At 46.2% G+C, this 17,619-nt stretch overlaps 1 protein-coding gene across 1 annotated transcript in view; it reads right to left on the bottom strand.

The window, feature by feature from the left end:
• LOC309565495 (vomeronasal type-2 receptor 26-like) overlaps positions 1-17,619 on the bottom strand; it is a gene marked incomplete at both ends in the record, with an annotated part of 36,580 nt that overhangs the window by 11,027 nt on the left and 7,934 nt on the right. Inside the window, one exon of the mRNA XM_082270465.1 lies at positions 12,595-12,807. Within this exon, the coding sequence (XP_082126591.1) occupies positions 12,595-12,807 (213 nt within the window). The remainder of the gene's footprint in view (positions 1-12,594; positions 12,808-17,619) is intronic.

Genomic DNA, 17,619 nt, shown 5'->3' with positions numbered 1-17,619 from the left:
CTGCCTGTTCCATACCCCCCCTACTCCTCATCTAGCCTTTTAGGGGTACAAACAATAGTAATTGGGGCCTAGTGTGGTTGTGTACGTGTGATATACATACACTTTTTTTGGATCATATTTTCTATTCCGCTATTTAATCAAAAACCTTTGGGGATCAGTTAAATTGGGGGATAGTCTGTGTTGGTACGTGTGAGAGAGATCCACCTTTCCAAGTTGTTGGGGTTCATCTCATACTTCTGAAGGTTTAAGGGTGCTGCCTGTTCCATACCCCCCCTACTCCTCATCTAGCCTTTTAGGGGTACAAACAATAGTAATTGGGGCCTAGTGTGGTTGTGTACGTGTGATATACATACACTTTTTTTGGATCATATTTTCTATTCCGCTATTTAATCAAAAACCTTTGGGGATCAGTTAAATTGGGGGATAGTCTGTGTTGGTACGTGTGAGAGAGATCCACCTTTCCAAGTTGTTGGGGTTCATCTCATACTTCTGAAGGTTTGAGGGTGCTGCCTGTTCCATACTCCCCCTACTCCTCATCTAGCCTTTTAGGGGTACAAACAATAGTAATTGGGGCCCAGTGTGGTTGTGTACGTGTGATATACATACACTTTTTTTGGATCATATTTTCTATTCCGCTATTTAATCAAAAACCTTTGGGGATCAGTTAAATTGGGGGATAGTCTGTGTTGGTACGTGTGAGAGAGATCCACCTTTCCAAGTTGTTGGGGTTCATCTCATACTTCTGAAGGTTTGAGGGTGCTGCCTGTTCCATACCCCCCCTACTCCTCATCTAGCCTTTTAGGGGTACAAACAATAGTAATTGGGGCCTAGTGTGGTTGTGTACGTGTGATATACATACACTTTTTTTGGATCATATTTTCTATTCCGCTATTTAATCAAAAACCTTTGGGGATCAGTTAAATTGGGGGATAGTCTGTGTTGGTACGTGTGAGAGAGATCCACCTTTCCAAGTTTTTGGGGTTCATCTCATACTTCTGAAGATTTGAGGGTGCTGCATGTTCCATACTCCTCTTCCTCATCCTCCCTTTAGGGTAGGAAAAAATTTAATCGGGCCTAGTCTGTGTTTGTACGTGTGAGATACACAGTTTTTTATCCTATTCCGCTATTCAATACACACCCTTTTGGTGTAAAAAACATTAAATTGCGGCATAGTTTGCATATTTGACATTTGCATATATTGTGCCTTGTTGCGCTGTTTTGGGTACTCCACCAACATGGCCAGTGGCAATGACGCCATTCTCAGCTTAACTATCCCACTTCTATGCCTCCTTGAAAAAACAATTTGGGCGATGATGGAAGAGGATGTGGCACAGGATGAGGAGGAGGAGGAGGAGGATGAAGAGGTAACATTTCAAAGGCTTTCAGGGCAGTCATTCGCAAGGGGCTCCGAGGGTGGGTTCCTGCACACACAAACGCCAGGGACACAATTGTCCAGCAGGGGCACAGTTCTGGAGGATGAGGAGGATGAGGAGGAGGAGGAGCTGGAGGAGGAGATGGAACCATGTTCACAGCAGGGTGGCACCCAGGCCAGCTCATGGCCATCACTGGTGCGTGGCTGGGGGGATACAGAGGACACGGACGATACACCTCCCACAGAGGACAGCCTTTCGTCGCCTCTGGGCAGCCTGGCACACATGAGCGATTACATGCTGCAGTGTCTCCACAACGACCGCCGAGTTGCCCACATTCTAACTTGTGCTGATTACTGGGTGGCCACGCTGCTGGATCCCCGTTACAAGGACAACGTACCGTCCTTAATTCACTCACTGGAGCGCGATCGCAAGATGCGCGAGTACAAGCGCACGCTGGTAGACGCCATGCTGCTGGCATTCCCATCTGACAGCGGGGCCACAGTGGAAGCACAAGGCAGAGGAGGAGGGGGAGGAGGTCGCCAACGCAACCAGGGCACCGCCAGCACCTCAGAAGGCAGGGTTAGCATGGCCGAAATGTGGAAAAGCTTTGTCAGCACGCCACAACAAACAGCAGCACCAGCAGCTCAGATGGAACGTCTTAGCAGGAGGCAGCATTTTACCAACATGGTGGAGCAGTATGTGTGCACACGCCTACATGTAGTGAATGACGGGTCTGCCCCCTTCAACTTCTGGGTCTCCAAATTGGGCACATGGCCTGAGCTTGCCCTTTACGCCTTGGAGGTGCTGGCGTGCCCTGCAGCCAGTGTATTATCTGAACGGGTATTTAGCACGGCTGGGGGCGTTATAACAGACAAGCGCAGCTGCCTGTCCAGAGACAATGTGGACAAGCTCACGTTCATTAAAATGAACCAGGCATGGATCCCACGGGACTTTTCCGTACCTTATGCAGAATAGCAATGGATACCGACCTTACCCACCCATTGTTCCATTTTTGCTTTTTCTCACTCTTTTGGGGTGTACCCTCATTTAAAATTTTTGAAAAGAAGCAGTGTTGGCTACCTCGTCCTCCTCCTCAGGGCCAGATTAATGTAGGGGCTATTGGAGCTGCAGCTCCAGGCCCCTACCTTTTATATAGGCCCCGGGTTGGCCATATTCACTGTTACCGCTCTTCTGTCACTTGTAAACACAGAAGTCTGGCTTCTATGCTCGCTTCCCCAGGCAGCACCCTCAGAACCTCCCCACACAGCGTGAAGGCCGGACAAGGAGGGACAGTTGGCGATGCATGGATGTGTTTATGGGCTTCAGAGACAGCATCCCATGTTGAATTAGGCATGCATGGCTGCACCCTTCCTCCTCTGGGTGCATGGCAAGGCACGGCCCTTAAGGCCCTTCAAAATCCTCAGCACCAAGCCCATGATGCTGTTAATCCGGCCCTGGTCCTCCTCCACCGCCGCTTCCACCTACACCGCCCATAGGTGTGCGCAGCCTATTGCATTAAGGTGTGCACCCCAAAGTTGAAATACACATGCATGTGTTTGCCAGCAGGGAGAGTAATGTATCGGGGCCATGTACCTGTAGGCAAGGAGAAATAGAGCAGAGCAGGTCCCAGGGAGATCTTTCCCATCTCCTCACTGGCAATGCTATGTGCCCTAGGTGATTAGGGTGTGCCCAGGCACACCCAGCACACCCTGTGCGCACGCCTATGTCACCGCCACATCCACCACCACCTCAACCTCCCTCCTACTCCATATGGGCCTCGTCCTTCAGAGATGAAGAAGAACATTGTTTTATTTTTCTGTTTTTTTTTGTTGTTTTAAGTTATTTCCCTATCCACATTTGTTTGCAGAGCACTTGCCATGCTCTTAATTACGTTTTGCTGCCATTTGCAGCACTCTAGCCCTTTCCTTTGGTGTTTTAGAGCCATTTTAGTGCCTTAAAGTTCGGGTCCCCATTGACTTCAATGGGGTTCGGTGTCCGGGAAAAGTTCGGTAAAAGTCCGGGACACGGACCCGGACTTTTTTTTAAAGTTCGGCCGAACCCGTCGAACACGGACATCTAGGTGTCCGCTCAACCCTATTTGTATATATTGTGCATTGTTTTTACCTTGTTTTTCTTTCCCGCTGTCCGGATCCTTAATGGTGGCTGGAATGTTCCTGTGTTCCAGACCACCGCTCTGGGCTCCTCCCTCTGCTCATCTTACTGTTTGCATTGGTGGACGAGAATGAGGCTTGGAGCGCATAGTGGTTCAGGGGGCGGAGCCAGCGTGATTCCCAGGAGCTGTATAACACTGGGATGTCTGCGGGCTCAGCGGTGGCTTCCCCGTGTTCTGCTAAGCGGATGGATCAGTAAGTCCTCATCACCTTACTATGAGTGGAGGGGGCAGTGAGGAGGAGAGGGGGGTGAACTGTAGGTGTCTGGTCTCACTCTCTCCCCATTGCAGGCTGTTCACTGAAGCCGCAATGGATCCTTCACCGCCCCCTGGTGGTCAGTCCCTGCGCAGCAGGTACGATTATTTATTTTAACCACTTGTCGGTCTGCGGATTGGTTAACCATAGTCCCGACTGTACTTTTTTCTTGTATGTGTTTTTTCCTTTTTCCGGTCTTTTTCCCCAAAAGCCCCTCTAGGTCTGGATATCGTTCTTCGGCACATGGAGCCAGGGATCAGTCACCACCTAAACATAATAGAAGAAGTGCTCACTCGGCCTGCCTCAATAAAAGTGAACAACTCCAAGCGCTTTAGGACAACCCAACTGCCAATCCCCGTGCTGCTACTTAAAATATAAATATATAAAAACGGCGACAAAGCAATATGTAAAAACATACAAATGTGACCAGTACCGCAAAAAGTAGTAATGACCTCACACTACCACATGGATAAATAGTCCTTCTATTCAACAGTAACACATGAGATCACTTAGGTAGACAAACAGCTATAAAAAGTCCATCATAACAACAGAATGTCCATCCATAAAAGTGCATCCACACATGTGAATCTTGATGGGATGTAGATTTAATCAGTGGATGTAACGGGTCACCTCTTAACACCACCACCGTGAAAGCAAGGGGGAGTAGGTCACACTCACCGACAGTAATGGCTTAGCCACTCTCGTGGATAAGCGAAAACACCAAATGTCAGCAATTGTCCACCATAGATAATCACAAAAGCTCGTTGGGATGAGGGCGGATCAGTGTACTCCGTACTATGTGGGAAAAACAAAGCACAAAGCCCCACTAGTGCAATATTGTTTAAACACTTTATTACATCCACTTAAACAAAAGAAAGCCACTCACATTTTAACATAATCACAACAGCATATAAAATCCCGTGGAGGATATACTGCACCGTTCGGGACATTTCCCAGGCTCCACGCTGTGGTCCGTGCTCCTTCCGGGTCTGTTATCACTCCTAGCAGTAATACTGTGTGATAGGTAGGTTGGTTGACGCCGACAGGTCACGCCTCGACTAGTTTCGTCTTACCGACTTCATCATAGGGGGCGTCCCCTGGCAACTACCGATGAAGTCGGTAAGGCGAAACTAGTCGAGGCGTGACCTGTCGGCGTCAACCAACCTACCTATCACACAGTATTACTGCTAGGAGTGATAACAGACCCGGAAGGAGCACGGACCATGGCGTGGAGCCTGGAAAATGTCCCCGAACGGTGCAGTATATCCTCCATGGGATTTTTTATGCTGTTGTGATTATGTTAAAATGTGAGTGGCTTTCTTTTGTTTAAGTGGATGTCATAAAGTGTTTAAACAATATTGCACTAGTGGGGCTTTGTGCTTTGTTTTTCCCACATGGTACGGAGTACACTGATCCGCCCTCATCCTGACGAGCTTTTGGGATTATCTATGGTGGACAATTGCTGACATTTGGTGTTTTCGCTTATCCACGAGAGTGGCTAAGCCATTACTGTCGGTGAGTGTGACCTACTCCCCTTTGCTTTTACGGTGGTGGTGTTAAGAGGTGACCCGTTACATCCACTGATTAAATCTACATCCCATCAAGATTCACATGTGTGGATGCACTTTTATGGATGGACATTCTGTTGTTATGATGGACTTTTTATAGCTGTTTGTCTACCTATTCTATTCTATTTGTCTATTAAGTGATCTCATGTGTTACTGTTGAATAGAAGGACTATTTATCCTTGTGGTAGTGTGAGGTCATTACTACTTTTTGAGCTACTGGTCATATTTGTATGTTTTTACATATTGCTTTGTCGCTGTTTTTATATACCACCTAAACATAGTCACTCCTCCAGGTGCCGACGCCAAAAATCCAGATCAAGGTCCAGGCGCCATTTGGACAACTCTGGTCCGTCCGGTCCTCAACCAGCCCGACACTCTGACCATGGCGGGGAAAATTCCTGCTGGGGCTGTGGGTCCTGTGTTACAGATGATAGGTCTCTGTGCGACATCTGCTATTCCCGGGCCGTCAAAGAGAGACAAGGCGAAGACCAACCGGTTGAGTCACTGGTCAGGCGGATAGTCCAGGAGTCCCTCAGGGGCTGGGACCAAAGTCGTGTGTCCGGCCAATTGGCCGAGGCTCCAAGGGAAGAATCAGAGCCAGGTCTTTCCCAACCGAGCCGCTATTCAGAGGATTCCTCAGATAGCGAGGATAATTCTGAAGATCAAGGCACAGGTTTTGACTTTGCCATGGTGCCTCCGCTAGTCAAAGCGGTGAAGTAGGCGTTGAAATGGGAGGACCTAGTAGAATAACCGGCAAAGCAGAGAAAATATTTCAAGCACTTGAAAAAGGAGCGCCCATACTTCCCGTTCTTGATGGAACTGGGGGAAATAATTACAGACGAATGGAACTCCCTTTCGTCCAAAATCTCTAGGATGTATCCCTTCAAGAGCGAGAAGGTTAAGTATCTTGAGTCGACTCCTATGGTTGATGTGGCCTTGATGAGACTATTTAAGCACGTCACCTTGCCGCTGCAAGACTCATTTAAAGACAGATATGGCCTGTAGACCTGCTTTGGCCCTAGCAGCAATGTCCAAAGCCATGGAGGCATGGACAGACAATGTGGATGCCACGTTGATAAGTGTCCAGAGGTTCCACAATTCAGGAACTGAGACTGGCATCGGCTTTTCTGGGCGAGGCGTCCATTGATATAATCCGCCTAGTGGCTAGGGTCATGCTGTCATCAGTAATGGCCAAGCGTGCCCTGTGGCTGTGCCCCTGGTTGGCCGACCCTGCCTCTAAACAGGCATGGTGCAGGATTCCTTTTGAGGGTTCTACACTATTTGGAAATAAGCTGGACAGCGCCATCATCCGTGCCACAGGCGGTAAATCGGGTTTCCTCCCCCAGGATAGCCGGCTGCTGGATCGGAGAAGAACTCAATGCCAGAACTCCGACCGGGCCAGGGAAGCACGTATGTACAGGCCTGGGCGTGAAATTCAGAAAAAATTGGAAACGCAACCAACTGGGCCAGAAGTTTTCAAAAGGGGCATCCTCAGGTGGCCTTGAGGCCGCAAAGTCTTTTTGATATTGGGCCAGCCCAGGTGGTGCAGGTAGGCGCCCGCCTACTCCTGTTCTTGCACGTCTGGGCAGCCTTGATCAAAGATCGCTGGTCTACAAGAACCATCTCTCACGGCCATGTCTGGACTTTCGACAGCTCTCCTATTCTAAGGTTTGTCCCTACAGCCCTCCCTCGGTCAGCGGAAAAAAGGACGATTCTTCTCTCATACGTGGACTCTCTGGTCGTCCAGGGCGCAGCTGTTCAGGTTGAACAGGAAATTTCAAGGTCTTTACTCCCCTCTCTTTATGGTCCTAAAGAAAAATGGATCCTGGAGGCCAGTTATAGACCTAACACACTAACACACTAACTCCTTTATCAAAAAGGAAAAATTCAGGATGGAAACACTTTTCACAATCCGCCAGGTCATGCAGTCGGGAGATTGGATGGTGTGAAGGATGCCTATTTCCACGTGCCAATGGCAAGGGGGTTACAGAAATTTCTCTGCTTTGTGGTAGACAAGCACCATCTTCAATTCGCCTGTCTCCAGTTCGGGCTTACAACATCGCCTCATGTCTTTTCCAAACTCTTACTGGCCATCGCAGCCCAAGTCCAGAAGTACAATTTCCTTACCTCTGGAGAAAATTCCAATAATCCGAGACAGGATACATCCGGCGTTGTCATCCCCTTACCTACGAACTTCTCAGTGCCTGAGGATCATTGGAACCATGGTAGCCACAGCTCCTATGGTGAAATGGGCACAGCGGAGAATGAGGCTGTTTTTCTTCAACAGTGGAATCCAGGGAATCAGAATCTTTTGATTTGGATAACCTCCTCCATAAAAGAGAGTTTACACTGGTGGCTGCAGCGGAAAAACCTTCTAAGTTGCCATTCCATTGTCCTGACCCAGTGGACAGTCATCACATCGGATGCCAGCAGGTCAGGCTGGGGCGCACATTGTCTGTCGGAGGTGGCCCAGGGCAGTTGGGACTTCCCTGCTCGTGGGGTGGTCTCGAATGTCCTGGAGCTTCGGGCAGTCTTCTGCGCTCTTCAGGCTTTTCATCGTCTTGTAGTCGGAGCTTCAGTCCTCCTAAGACTGGACAACACTACGGCAGGCACATACATAAAAAGACAAGGGGGGCACGCAGCCCCTCCCTGTTGGCAGAAGTCAAGCCAGTGATGTCCTGGGCTCAACGGAAATTATCCAACCTCACTGCTGTCTATCTTGCAGGAGTTCAGAACATCCAGGCGGATTTCCTCTCGAGGACTCCCCTGGACAACAATGAATGGTCCCTTCATCCCGAAGTCTTCAACTGGATCATCTCTCTGGGGATCCGTCCAGAAGCGGACCTGTTCGCCTCCCCACACAATGCCAAACTGGAAAAGTTCCATTCAAGATGGCATTGTCCTACAGAATAGATGCCCTGACAGATCGGTGGGAATTCCACACAGCTTACGCCTTTCCCCCAATCCCAGTCATTTTCAAGTTTCTGCATAGACTCAGGATGGAGAGAGTAGGGATTGCGGCGGTCATTCCCTTCTGGCCGAAAAGGCTGTGGTTTCCCCTACTGTTACAATTGAGTCTTCAAGACCCGGTACCTCTGCCCCCGACAGGCTGGATCTCCTATCTCAGGGTCCCGTGCTACATCCCTGTCCGGCACAGCTGCACCTGATGGCCTGGTCCTTGAGAGGGAAAGATTGGAGGCCCTAGGTTGCCCAGCTAGAGCTGTGTCTACATTTAAAATGCCAGACATCCTAGTACTAACAAGGTCTATGAGAGAATCTGGTCCAGGTTCATGGATTATGTGGCCAATATGGCCCGCTCTTTTATCGACCCCAAGATTCAAGATGTTCTTGGCTTCCTTCAGTTAGGTCTAGAATTACCTTTGACAGTGAGCTCCCTCCGAGTCCAGGTCTCGGCCATCTCTGCCTTTATGGGTACTGCCTTGGCCAAGCATCCCCTTATTCGTCAGTTCTTCAGAGGGGCTACGAGACTTAGACCTCCTAGAAAACCTAGGTTCCCCAAGTGGGACATTCCGATGGTCTTAGATTTTCTCTCACTGACTAACTTGGAGGAAGGAGATCCGCTCTTTATCAAGAATCTCCCTCTGAAAATGGCATTTCTGGTGGCTATCACATCAGCCAAATGGGTGTCGGAGATAAGCGCTCTAGGATGTAAGGAACCATTCTTGTCGTTCTTTCCTGGACGAGCAGTACTGGTCCCAATATTGGGCTCAAACTCGAAGGTATCATCAGTTTTTCATGTCAATCAGGAAATCGCCCTGCCAACCTTCAGATCTCCAGATAATCTCAGTGCCCATCCACTGGATGTAGGCGAAGTACTACAATTATGCTTGAAAGTCAAGGCTCCTTTCTGTCAGTCTGACCACCTGTTTTTGCTCTTCTATGGTGAAAACAAGGGCAAGCATGCCTCTTCAAGGTCAATTGCATTATGGATAGTCCAGACCATCCAGCGGGCTTATAAAGCCAGGGGCTTGGCACCTCCAGAGGCGGTGACTGCTCATTCCACCAGAGGGATCTCTACGTCTTGGGCAGCCTCCCGGCATGTGGCACCTGAAATAATCTGCAAAGCCGCTTTGTGGTCCTCGATCAACACTTTTATGACACATTATTGTGTTAAACCTGCCTCCTTCCTCTGTGAATTTTGGTTTAAAAGTTTTGTCAGTTGAAGGTGCAAATTAAACCTTTCTATGTTTGACCAGCAGTTGGCCACCGGGTGTGTATGGCTTGTTATTTCCCATATGTATGCTGCCATGGAGTCTGTCAGGAAAACTGAATTTTTTTTATCAAATACCGTAATTTTACTTTCCTGATGGACTCCATGGCAGCAGGAGTTCCCTCCCATCTGCTGGAGTAGTCTTGTTATGGAACATGGCTCCTGTCTTGGAGCAAATATTTATGGGAGTGGGGTCCTATATGGTAGGAGAGGAGGCGAAGCTACCCATACGTATGCTGCCATGGAGTCCATCAGGAAAGGAAAATTACGGTTAGTATTTGATAAAAAAATGTCAGTTTTTCCTATGAAGAGTGTGATAGACTCAATCGGGACAGAGGCTTTTGGAGGGGACTGCAGGCTAGCCTCTTGTCTACTGATGATGGGCCCTGGCTTTTAAGGAAACACTACTTATTTGAGGTGTATGCTGGGGGGGCCCTTGGAGTAATGTTACATTTGATTCAAGTCCATGTCTCCCCCACACACACAGATTCTGGGACTCTAGGCCCAGGGTCCTTGTTAGGGCCTAGCTGCCCATTACCAATAAGGACTGCTCCACACAGTTATACTCATAGCAGATGCTAATATCATCAGCTCAACCACCTTCCTTCCACACATTCTTAATTTTGCTAATTAACCCACCTCTTGTCTGCTAAGTGTTATGTTTATAATAATAATATGTATTGTTCTTTGGGAGCTCGATGCCGGTAAGTCTGACCCATATTAAGATCCCTGATTGTATAAAGTAGTTAATTGTGTCACCTATTGTTTGCCTGCTAGCATTCTGTGTAGTCCACCTAGGCTGGTTTAAGTGCTGAATTAATTAGCATGTTAATTATATCATTGTCAGCTAGTAGTTGCCAGAGGGGGATTAGCAATGAGTCAGCCATACCTCGTAATGTAAACCATTGTGTGATGTTTTGGGTAACTATTTGGTTGGTCACTGACATACTTGTCAAGCATATAAAAAAACCTCTATTCTTCTTCCATAAAGGAGTTCCAGATTTGCAGCTAAAATTAGTCCTGCCTAGTTATTAGTTATAATATGCAGCTATAATATCTGATATCTATCTTCAAGACTGGAGAAAGCGGTAAACAGACGGAAGCACTCAAGCACAGTGTGGATCGACTTTGTGACAAAGAGCAATTATTGTGCTGAGATTCTTTAACTTGTAAACCATCTGCTGACTGTGGACTTCAACAACACTTTCTCTTTTATTTAATTTAGACAAACTCTATAAAAATTTTTTTCTAATTTGCAAATGACCAAACGTGTGATTTTTTTTTTTTAAACAGCAAGTTATGTTTACACCTAAACAGATTTTAAAAGCCAACTTATTATTATACTTGACTTCAGCTAATAATTTTTCAAAATGTTACATATTTCATGCTTGAAAAAACTTGATTCATGAAATGATTTGTTCAATAAAGAGATCACAATATAATATAATTTGTGTTTTATAAGGTTAGACTGTCCTAAGTCTTAAGACAGAACTTCTGGACACCCAACAAAAAAGTACCTGTGATGTTAAAAAAGGAACCTAAACACAAGCTGTGGCAAGGGGCAGTGCATTTACCCTAATGGCACCATACATCTCTTCTAGCATAGCTTTGTGCACCATAAACTACACATTGGCCTTATCCATCAGACCCCATATAACTTACCTCTCCTTACATGACAAATTAGATCTAAAATCATTCCTGGCTTTCTCACAAACCTGGAAGATTTTAGAGTAAACCACTCCCTAGAACCTGGGAATTAAATTGCTTTTCACTCAGTGGGGATGGAGGGTGGCTATAGACTTGAATCTCTCATAGTTAATCCTCAAAGTCTTCTCCTATTGGCTTCCCCAGCAATTCCTCCAGCTACCCATCTTCCCAAAGTTCTTCCAAAATATCCAAAGCTAACATCTCATCGTAGCCTGTTTACCTTTCTGCCAGTGTCTTTGTTTCCCTAGAGTTATCTCCACCCATCATGGCATAATACCTTTTCACAGTAGGCTTTCTAAGAATTTAGATCCACAAACACTTCATACAGATTCAATGCAGAAGGGAGGTTCAAGATGGAGCATAGTTACACTATAACATAAAAAATTTGCTTCCACTTCTGTAAACCCAACTTGAGAAACTAAAAATCTTAATAGTTGAGTGATCGATTGCTGGATTTTTCCTCTTTTGGGTTCTCTCTCCTCCTCATCTGGCCCACTCCTCCTCTTTTTCTTTTCACACCCCACTCGAGAGTCTCTCCGTTACAAAAGGTGATTGAGGTTGAATGATACAAATGTCTGGCCCCCAAATCACGTCAGTGTGGGAGCTTCTTGTTCCTTGGTAGGGACCCTATGGGATTCACAAAGATTTTACTCCTCTCCAGGAAAGTCCCAGTGGAAGTTGCCATTGTCATACCTAGGGGTTGTTTCAATGTAGTTCACCATGGAGGGGCCTCCCTAGTGGCTGTACCCAAAGGGAATGTGATGTTAGTAACCATTGCCTCTATTCCCCTGGTACCTCATTCTTGTCACTTACAACTTTTTCATAAAAAATCTTATGGTCCCCACTCTTATTTTTATTTATATGTTTACTTTTATGTTTATTTGAAAATGTAATCTTGACTTCAGTACTTATCAACGATCCTTTGAGTATTATACCATCAATCCACACAGAATCAGTGTCAAAGTTTGGGAGAAGTTCCTTTCTATTCTAACATAACTTGATTTTATGAGTTTGATGTTGAGGAACTCAAGTGGCCTGCACAGAACACAGATCCTAATATTATTTATCAGTGACTTAGAGATAGGAAAATGTTATGTCTACCGTAGAGAGAAATGCAGGAGAAAAGACTCTCACATAATCCTTACTATATCTTGGGGCTAGAAGAGTCCTTGCTGGGAGGTAATAGCTCTGATAGTTGATAGTTAGGATTACTGCATATGAATGACACACATTTTCAAAAAAAAAAAAAAAATTTCTGTAAATCCTTACAGAATCTCATATAGCTTTACCTGATTTTTCTTATTTTTCCATTTAATTAAAGTAGAATTAATTGCAAGTTTCCAATGACCAAACTCATCATCATGGAAATTCCCAACAGATCTTGTAATCAAACTCCCATTAACAAAAACATGGTTCTGAATAGTAAAGTATATAGAAAGTTCTTCATTTCCTTTATTTTTAATGACATTCTCATTTGATATTGTTTTTAAGCACAAGTTCAACTGCAGAGTAAAAAAACATTGCATATTATATTACATATCACTGTTACTAAATTACTACATTTAAGTAGATGTAAACCAAATTACTAAAATAAGTTTACTATTAATTTCATTTTAAAACTAATTTTTAATATTTTTTTTTTAATTAGTAGCTTTCATTTAAATAGTTTCTGGTGATACTGCCATGATGGTCCTTGCTCAGGCACTTCCTGTTGTATGGTGGGCTCCTGTCTCCCAGCTGTACTGCTGCATTATCACCTTGTCCCATGAGATTCCACCATTGACTACAAGTGACCAATTCAATACATATTAAGCAGGCGTGGTCCATTTTTGTCACCATCAGGAAACCCACCCTAGAAAATGGTGTACGGCCATTACTGGAGTGAATGCAGAGAGGAAATGGTTGTAAATAGGTTGCAGCAGATCAGCAACACTCAGATGTAACCAATGATAATAAAAGTTGACAACAAGTGAAATAATTTTTTACCCCCCAGAAGCTATTAAGGACCTCCACAAGTCAGGTGGACACAATAGCAGACACTATTCACCCATTTCCTGAGTCTTTTGAATATATAATTTTTGTCACATTTTTTGTATCTATCACTAGTGTTGGTCGAACGGTTCGGGCTGAGCAAAAGTTCGGCCCGAACATCACCCGTTCGTCTGTTCGGCGAACACCCAAATTTGCAGGGTGCTCAGCAGAATGTTCACTTGCCGAGTGCCCCACAATGCACTGCGCACTTCACAGTGCATTCTAGGGCCCTGATTGGATGAAGCCTCTGCCAATTAGGACACAGAGCACTGTCAGAGTCCTGATTGCAGAAAGCGATGAGGACTTTCTACAATCGCGGCTCAGTGCTCATTGTCCCACCACACACTATAAAAGGTTCCTTTGCAGTGTGTTGTTGTAGTGGAGATAGATAGAGTAGAGCTCAGTTTGCTTCTAGCGAGTTAATGTGCTCACTTGACTCTGAGTGTAGAGTGTTAGTGTAGTATATGAGTATAGTGTGTCACTCAGTATAGTGTGTCAGTATAGTGTGTCAGTATAGTGTGAGTATAGTGCAGTATCATAGTCAGTGTAGTATGTTAGTGTAGTACTGTGTTTAACACAGCATTACATAACATTTATTGCTGTATACAGTGCTGTATACCCTTTTTTTGGTTGTTTCGGCGTAGGTGGTGGACTGGCTTACTAAAGGACCTTGCGCATGCTCAGAAACGCGCCGTGCATTCCGCTCATTCCAAGCATTCCACAGCTTCCTGGTGACGTGGCCGCATCTCCTCCTTCATCTCCACACCGCAGTTTCTGCTCCGGACGCCGCTAGAGACAGCCGGCACCCTCCCTCCTGTGACGGATGGTTTCATTGTACACTGCCTTATGTGTGGATAGATGGCACCATCTAGAGGAGCTTCATCCATTTTCTGATATTATACAGCCTGAATAGAGGTGGCCTGGCGGTTCGTGGCAAATTTTGCTTGTTCGCTACCCGCCAATTTTGCAAACACATGGCGTTGTTCGCGACGGCCATATTAGTTTACATTGGGGAGAACTTTGACCCATGACACAGCCGTCAGGTGGAATGGCACAGCCAATTGAAACATTTCAGCACATGGTCATGCCCCCTACCTTATAAATAGACCAGAGCAGGCAGCCATTTCACATAATGTCCACAAAAGTCATTTAAAGGGCTGCAATTTATTTGGTATAGGTGTACAGTTTCTGTTCCGTTTAGGGACAGTTATCCAGTGTGCTCCAGGGACAGATCAGCAGTGACACAAATCACTCTGTTAATGTCCACAAAAGTAATTTCAAGGGCTGCTATTTATTTGGTATAGGTGTGCAGTACAATATATAGGGGTGTAATCCACGGTATAATATACTTTGTAATATAGAAAGCATATTATAGTGGATTTGTATTGTGCACTGTGCAGCATTGTGACTGGTGTGGTGACTGAGCGTTGCTGCAGCAATACTACAAACAGTGACAAAAGCACTTTTAATGTATTAGAACTGGTGTGATAGACCAGTGGCCCCCCAATACCACATATTGAAGTGGGGTGTTATCTGAGTATACTTTTACAAGTGTATTTGTGTCCTGCAACAATATTGCCTCTATTGCTGCGTTAACTCTGATACACAAAGTGCCAAACTCCCTGGTCAATTTTTGGAACAACTGGTGTGATAGACCAGTGGCCCCCCAATACCACATATTGAAGTGGGGTGTTATCTGAGTATACATTTACAAGTGTATTTGTGTCCTGCAACAAAATTGCCTCTATTGCTGCATTAACTCTGATACACACAGTGCCAAACTCCCTGGTCAATTTTTTGAACAACTGGTGTGATAAACCAGTGGCCCCCCAATACCACATACTGAAGTGGGGTGTTATCTGAGTATACTTTTACAAGTGTATTTGTGTCCTGCAACAATATTGCCTCTTTTGCTGTGTTAACTCTGATACACACAGTGCCAAACTCCCTGGTCAATTTTTTGAACAACTGGTGTGATAAACCAGTGGCCCCAAAATACCACATATTGAAGTGGGGTGTTATTTAACAGTACATTTTTCTAAGATTGTATTTTAGTCCTGCAAAAATTTGGCCTCTTTTGCTGTGTTAACTGTGCTACACACTGTGACAACAGTGACTGGCCAATTATTTGTAGAACTGGTGTGATAAAACTGTGGCCCCCCCCAATACCACATATTGAAGTGCGGTGTTATTTAACAGTATACTTTTCTAAGATTGTATTTTAGTCCTGCAAAAATGTGGCCTCTTTTCTGTGTTAACTGTGCTACACACAGTGACAACAGTTACTGGCCAATTATTTATAGAACTGGTGTGATAAACCTGTGGCCCCCCAATACCACAGATTGAAGCGAAGTGTTATATACCTTTTTCCAGATATACTGCGATTCTCTAGAGACTTTTGTCACAGGGTAATTTAAAAACAATGCAGGCAGAGGAAGAGGCAGACACTTACGCAGGGGTGGTAGGGGTAGGGCAGGAGCAGTAGGCTGGAGCCAAAGTGTGAAGTTTCAGAAGGTGCGTTTGATTACGTCAAAGGACGCACCAGACTTGGTTGAGTGGCTCACTCAGCCTTCCTCTTCTGCACCCTCCTCATCCTCTCTATCTGCACCCTCTTCACTCTCTGCTGTGTGCACCCCCAAAGACACCACCACAAATACCACATACCCTCTGCTTGAGTCACTGGAATTATTTTCCGATCCATCACAAGACATTTGCGATGCGCGGCCATTCTTGGCATCGGATCAGGAAGAGGAGGTAGCAACAGCCGCCACTCAGCAGTCTGACAACAGTACCCAGATCAGCCCAAGGAGGTTGGTCCCCGCTGTTGCTGCCTACTCCGAGATCTCGAATGTTAGTGGTGGGGAAGGTGACGTGGATGATGACATGTCCATGGACGTCACGTGGGTGGGCACAAGAGAGGAAGAGGAGGGGAGTTCAGAGGGAGAGACGGACCAGCAGATAGGGAGGAGAGGCAGGCGGAACTTGCATTGCTCAAGAGGTACAAAGAAGACTGCAATTGTATCAAGAGCGAGCCATCAACCATGTACAGTCACATCTGGCACTCCCAGGATGCCGGCACATTGCTCCGCAGTGTGGGCTTTTTTCAATGTGTCCATTGCTGACAACAGTGTTGCCATTTGCAGCCTTTGCTGTCAACGCATGAGTCGCGCTAAGCCCAACACTCACCTAGGGACAACCACCTTAAGAAGGCACCTGAACTCCCATCACCGAGACCAGTGGGAGCAACACCATCAGAACCCACAAAGCCACACTCCAGGCTCTCACCATCCAGCATCTTCTCCTTCTCCTCTCTCCTCCTAATTGTACTCTACTCCACCTTCCATGATGCTGTCATCAGGTTGTTCTGGAAAAAGGCAGTCTCTTTCTGTGTCCCAAATGTTTGAGCGGAAAAAAATGATGACAACGGATAACCTTCTTGCCCAACGTTTGACTGCTGGCTTGTTGGAACTGATAGCCCGCCTACTACTGCCATATCAACTGGTGGACTTGGAGGCCTTTCGTAAATTTGTGGAAATTGGAACACCACAATGGAAGGTCCCAGGCAGGAAATATTTCTCGCAGAAGGGCATTCCAGAGCTGTATGGCCATGTTCAGCGGCAATTGAAAATATCTCTGGCACACAGTGTTGGTGCCAAGTTACATCTGACCACAGACACATGGTCTAGCAAACACGGGCAGGTACATCACTTTTACTGCCCAATGGGTGAACCTTCTGATGGCCGTCAAGCATATAACCCGTGGCACCCGTGTAGATTTGGTTGTACCGCCACGGATTGCATGCAGGCCTGCCTCTTCTTCTCCTCCTCTTCCATCCTCCCTCTCCTCCTCGGCTGACTCCTCCTTTTCCACTGCTACCCCTGCTAGCTATTCCACATGCCAGGTGAGACGTTGCCATGCTGCGCTGCATCTGTTGTGCCTGGAAGCCAAGAGCCACACTGGTCCTGCTCACCTTTCAGCTTTGCGTTCACAGGCAGATCAGTGGCTGACACCGCTCTATTTGAAAGTTGGTAAAGTGGTGTGCGATAACGGTGCCAATCTGCTGAGCGCGCTGAAACAGGGCAAAATAACACATGTAACATGCATGGCACACGTCCTGAACTTGGTCGTGCAGTGACAAATACCCTGGGGTCCAGGACGTCTTGCGGCAGGCCTGGAAAATCTCTGACCATTGCGTTGTGTCATTGATCAAGCCGTTGAGGAGCAGGAGCAGGAAGATGAGGAAGTCGCAATGTTGGATGAATTCCCAGTGGGTGCTACTCCAT

The sequence above is a fragment of the Pelophylax lessonae genome (genome assembly GCF_965119305.1).
Source record: "Pelophylax lessonae genome assembly, chromosome: 10".
Classification (NCBI taxonomy): Eukaryota; Metazoa; Chordata; class Amphibia; order Anura; family Ranidae; genus Pelophylax; species Pelophylax lessonae.
This window is presented reverse-complemented; position numbering and strand designations above follow the sequence as displayed.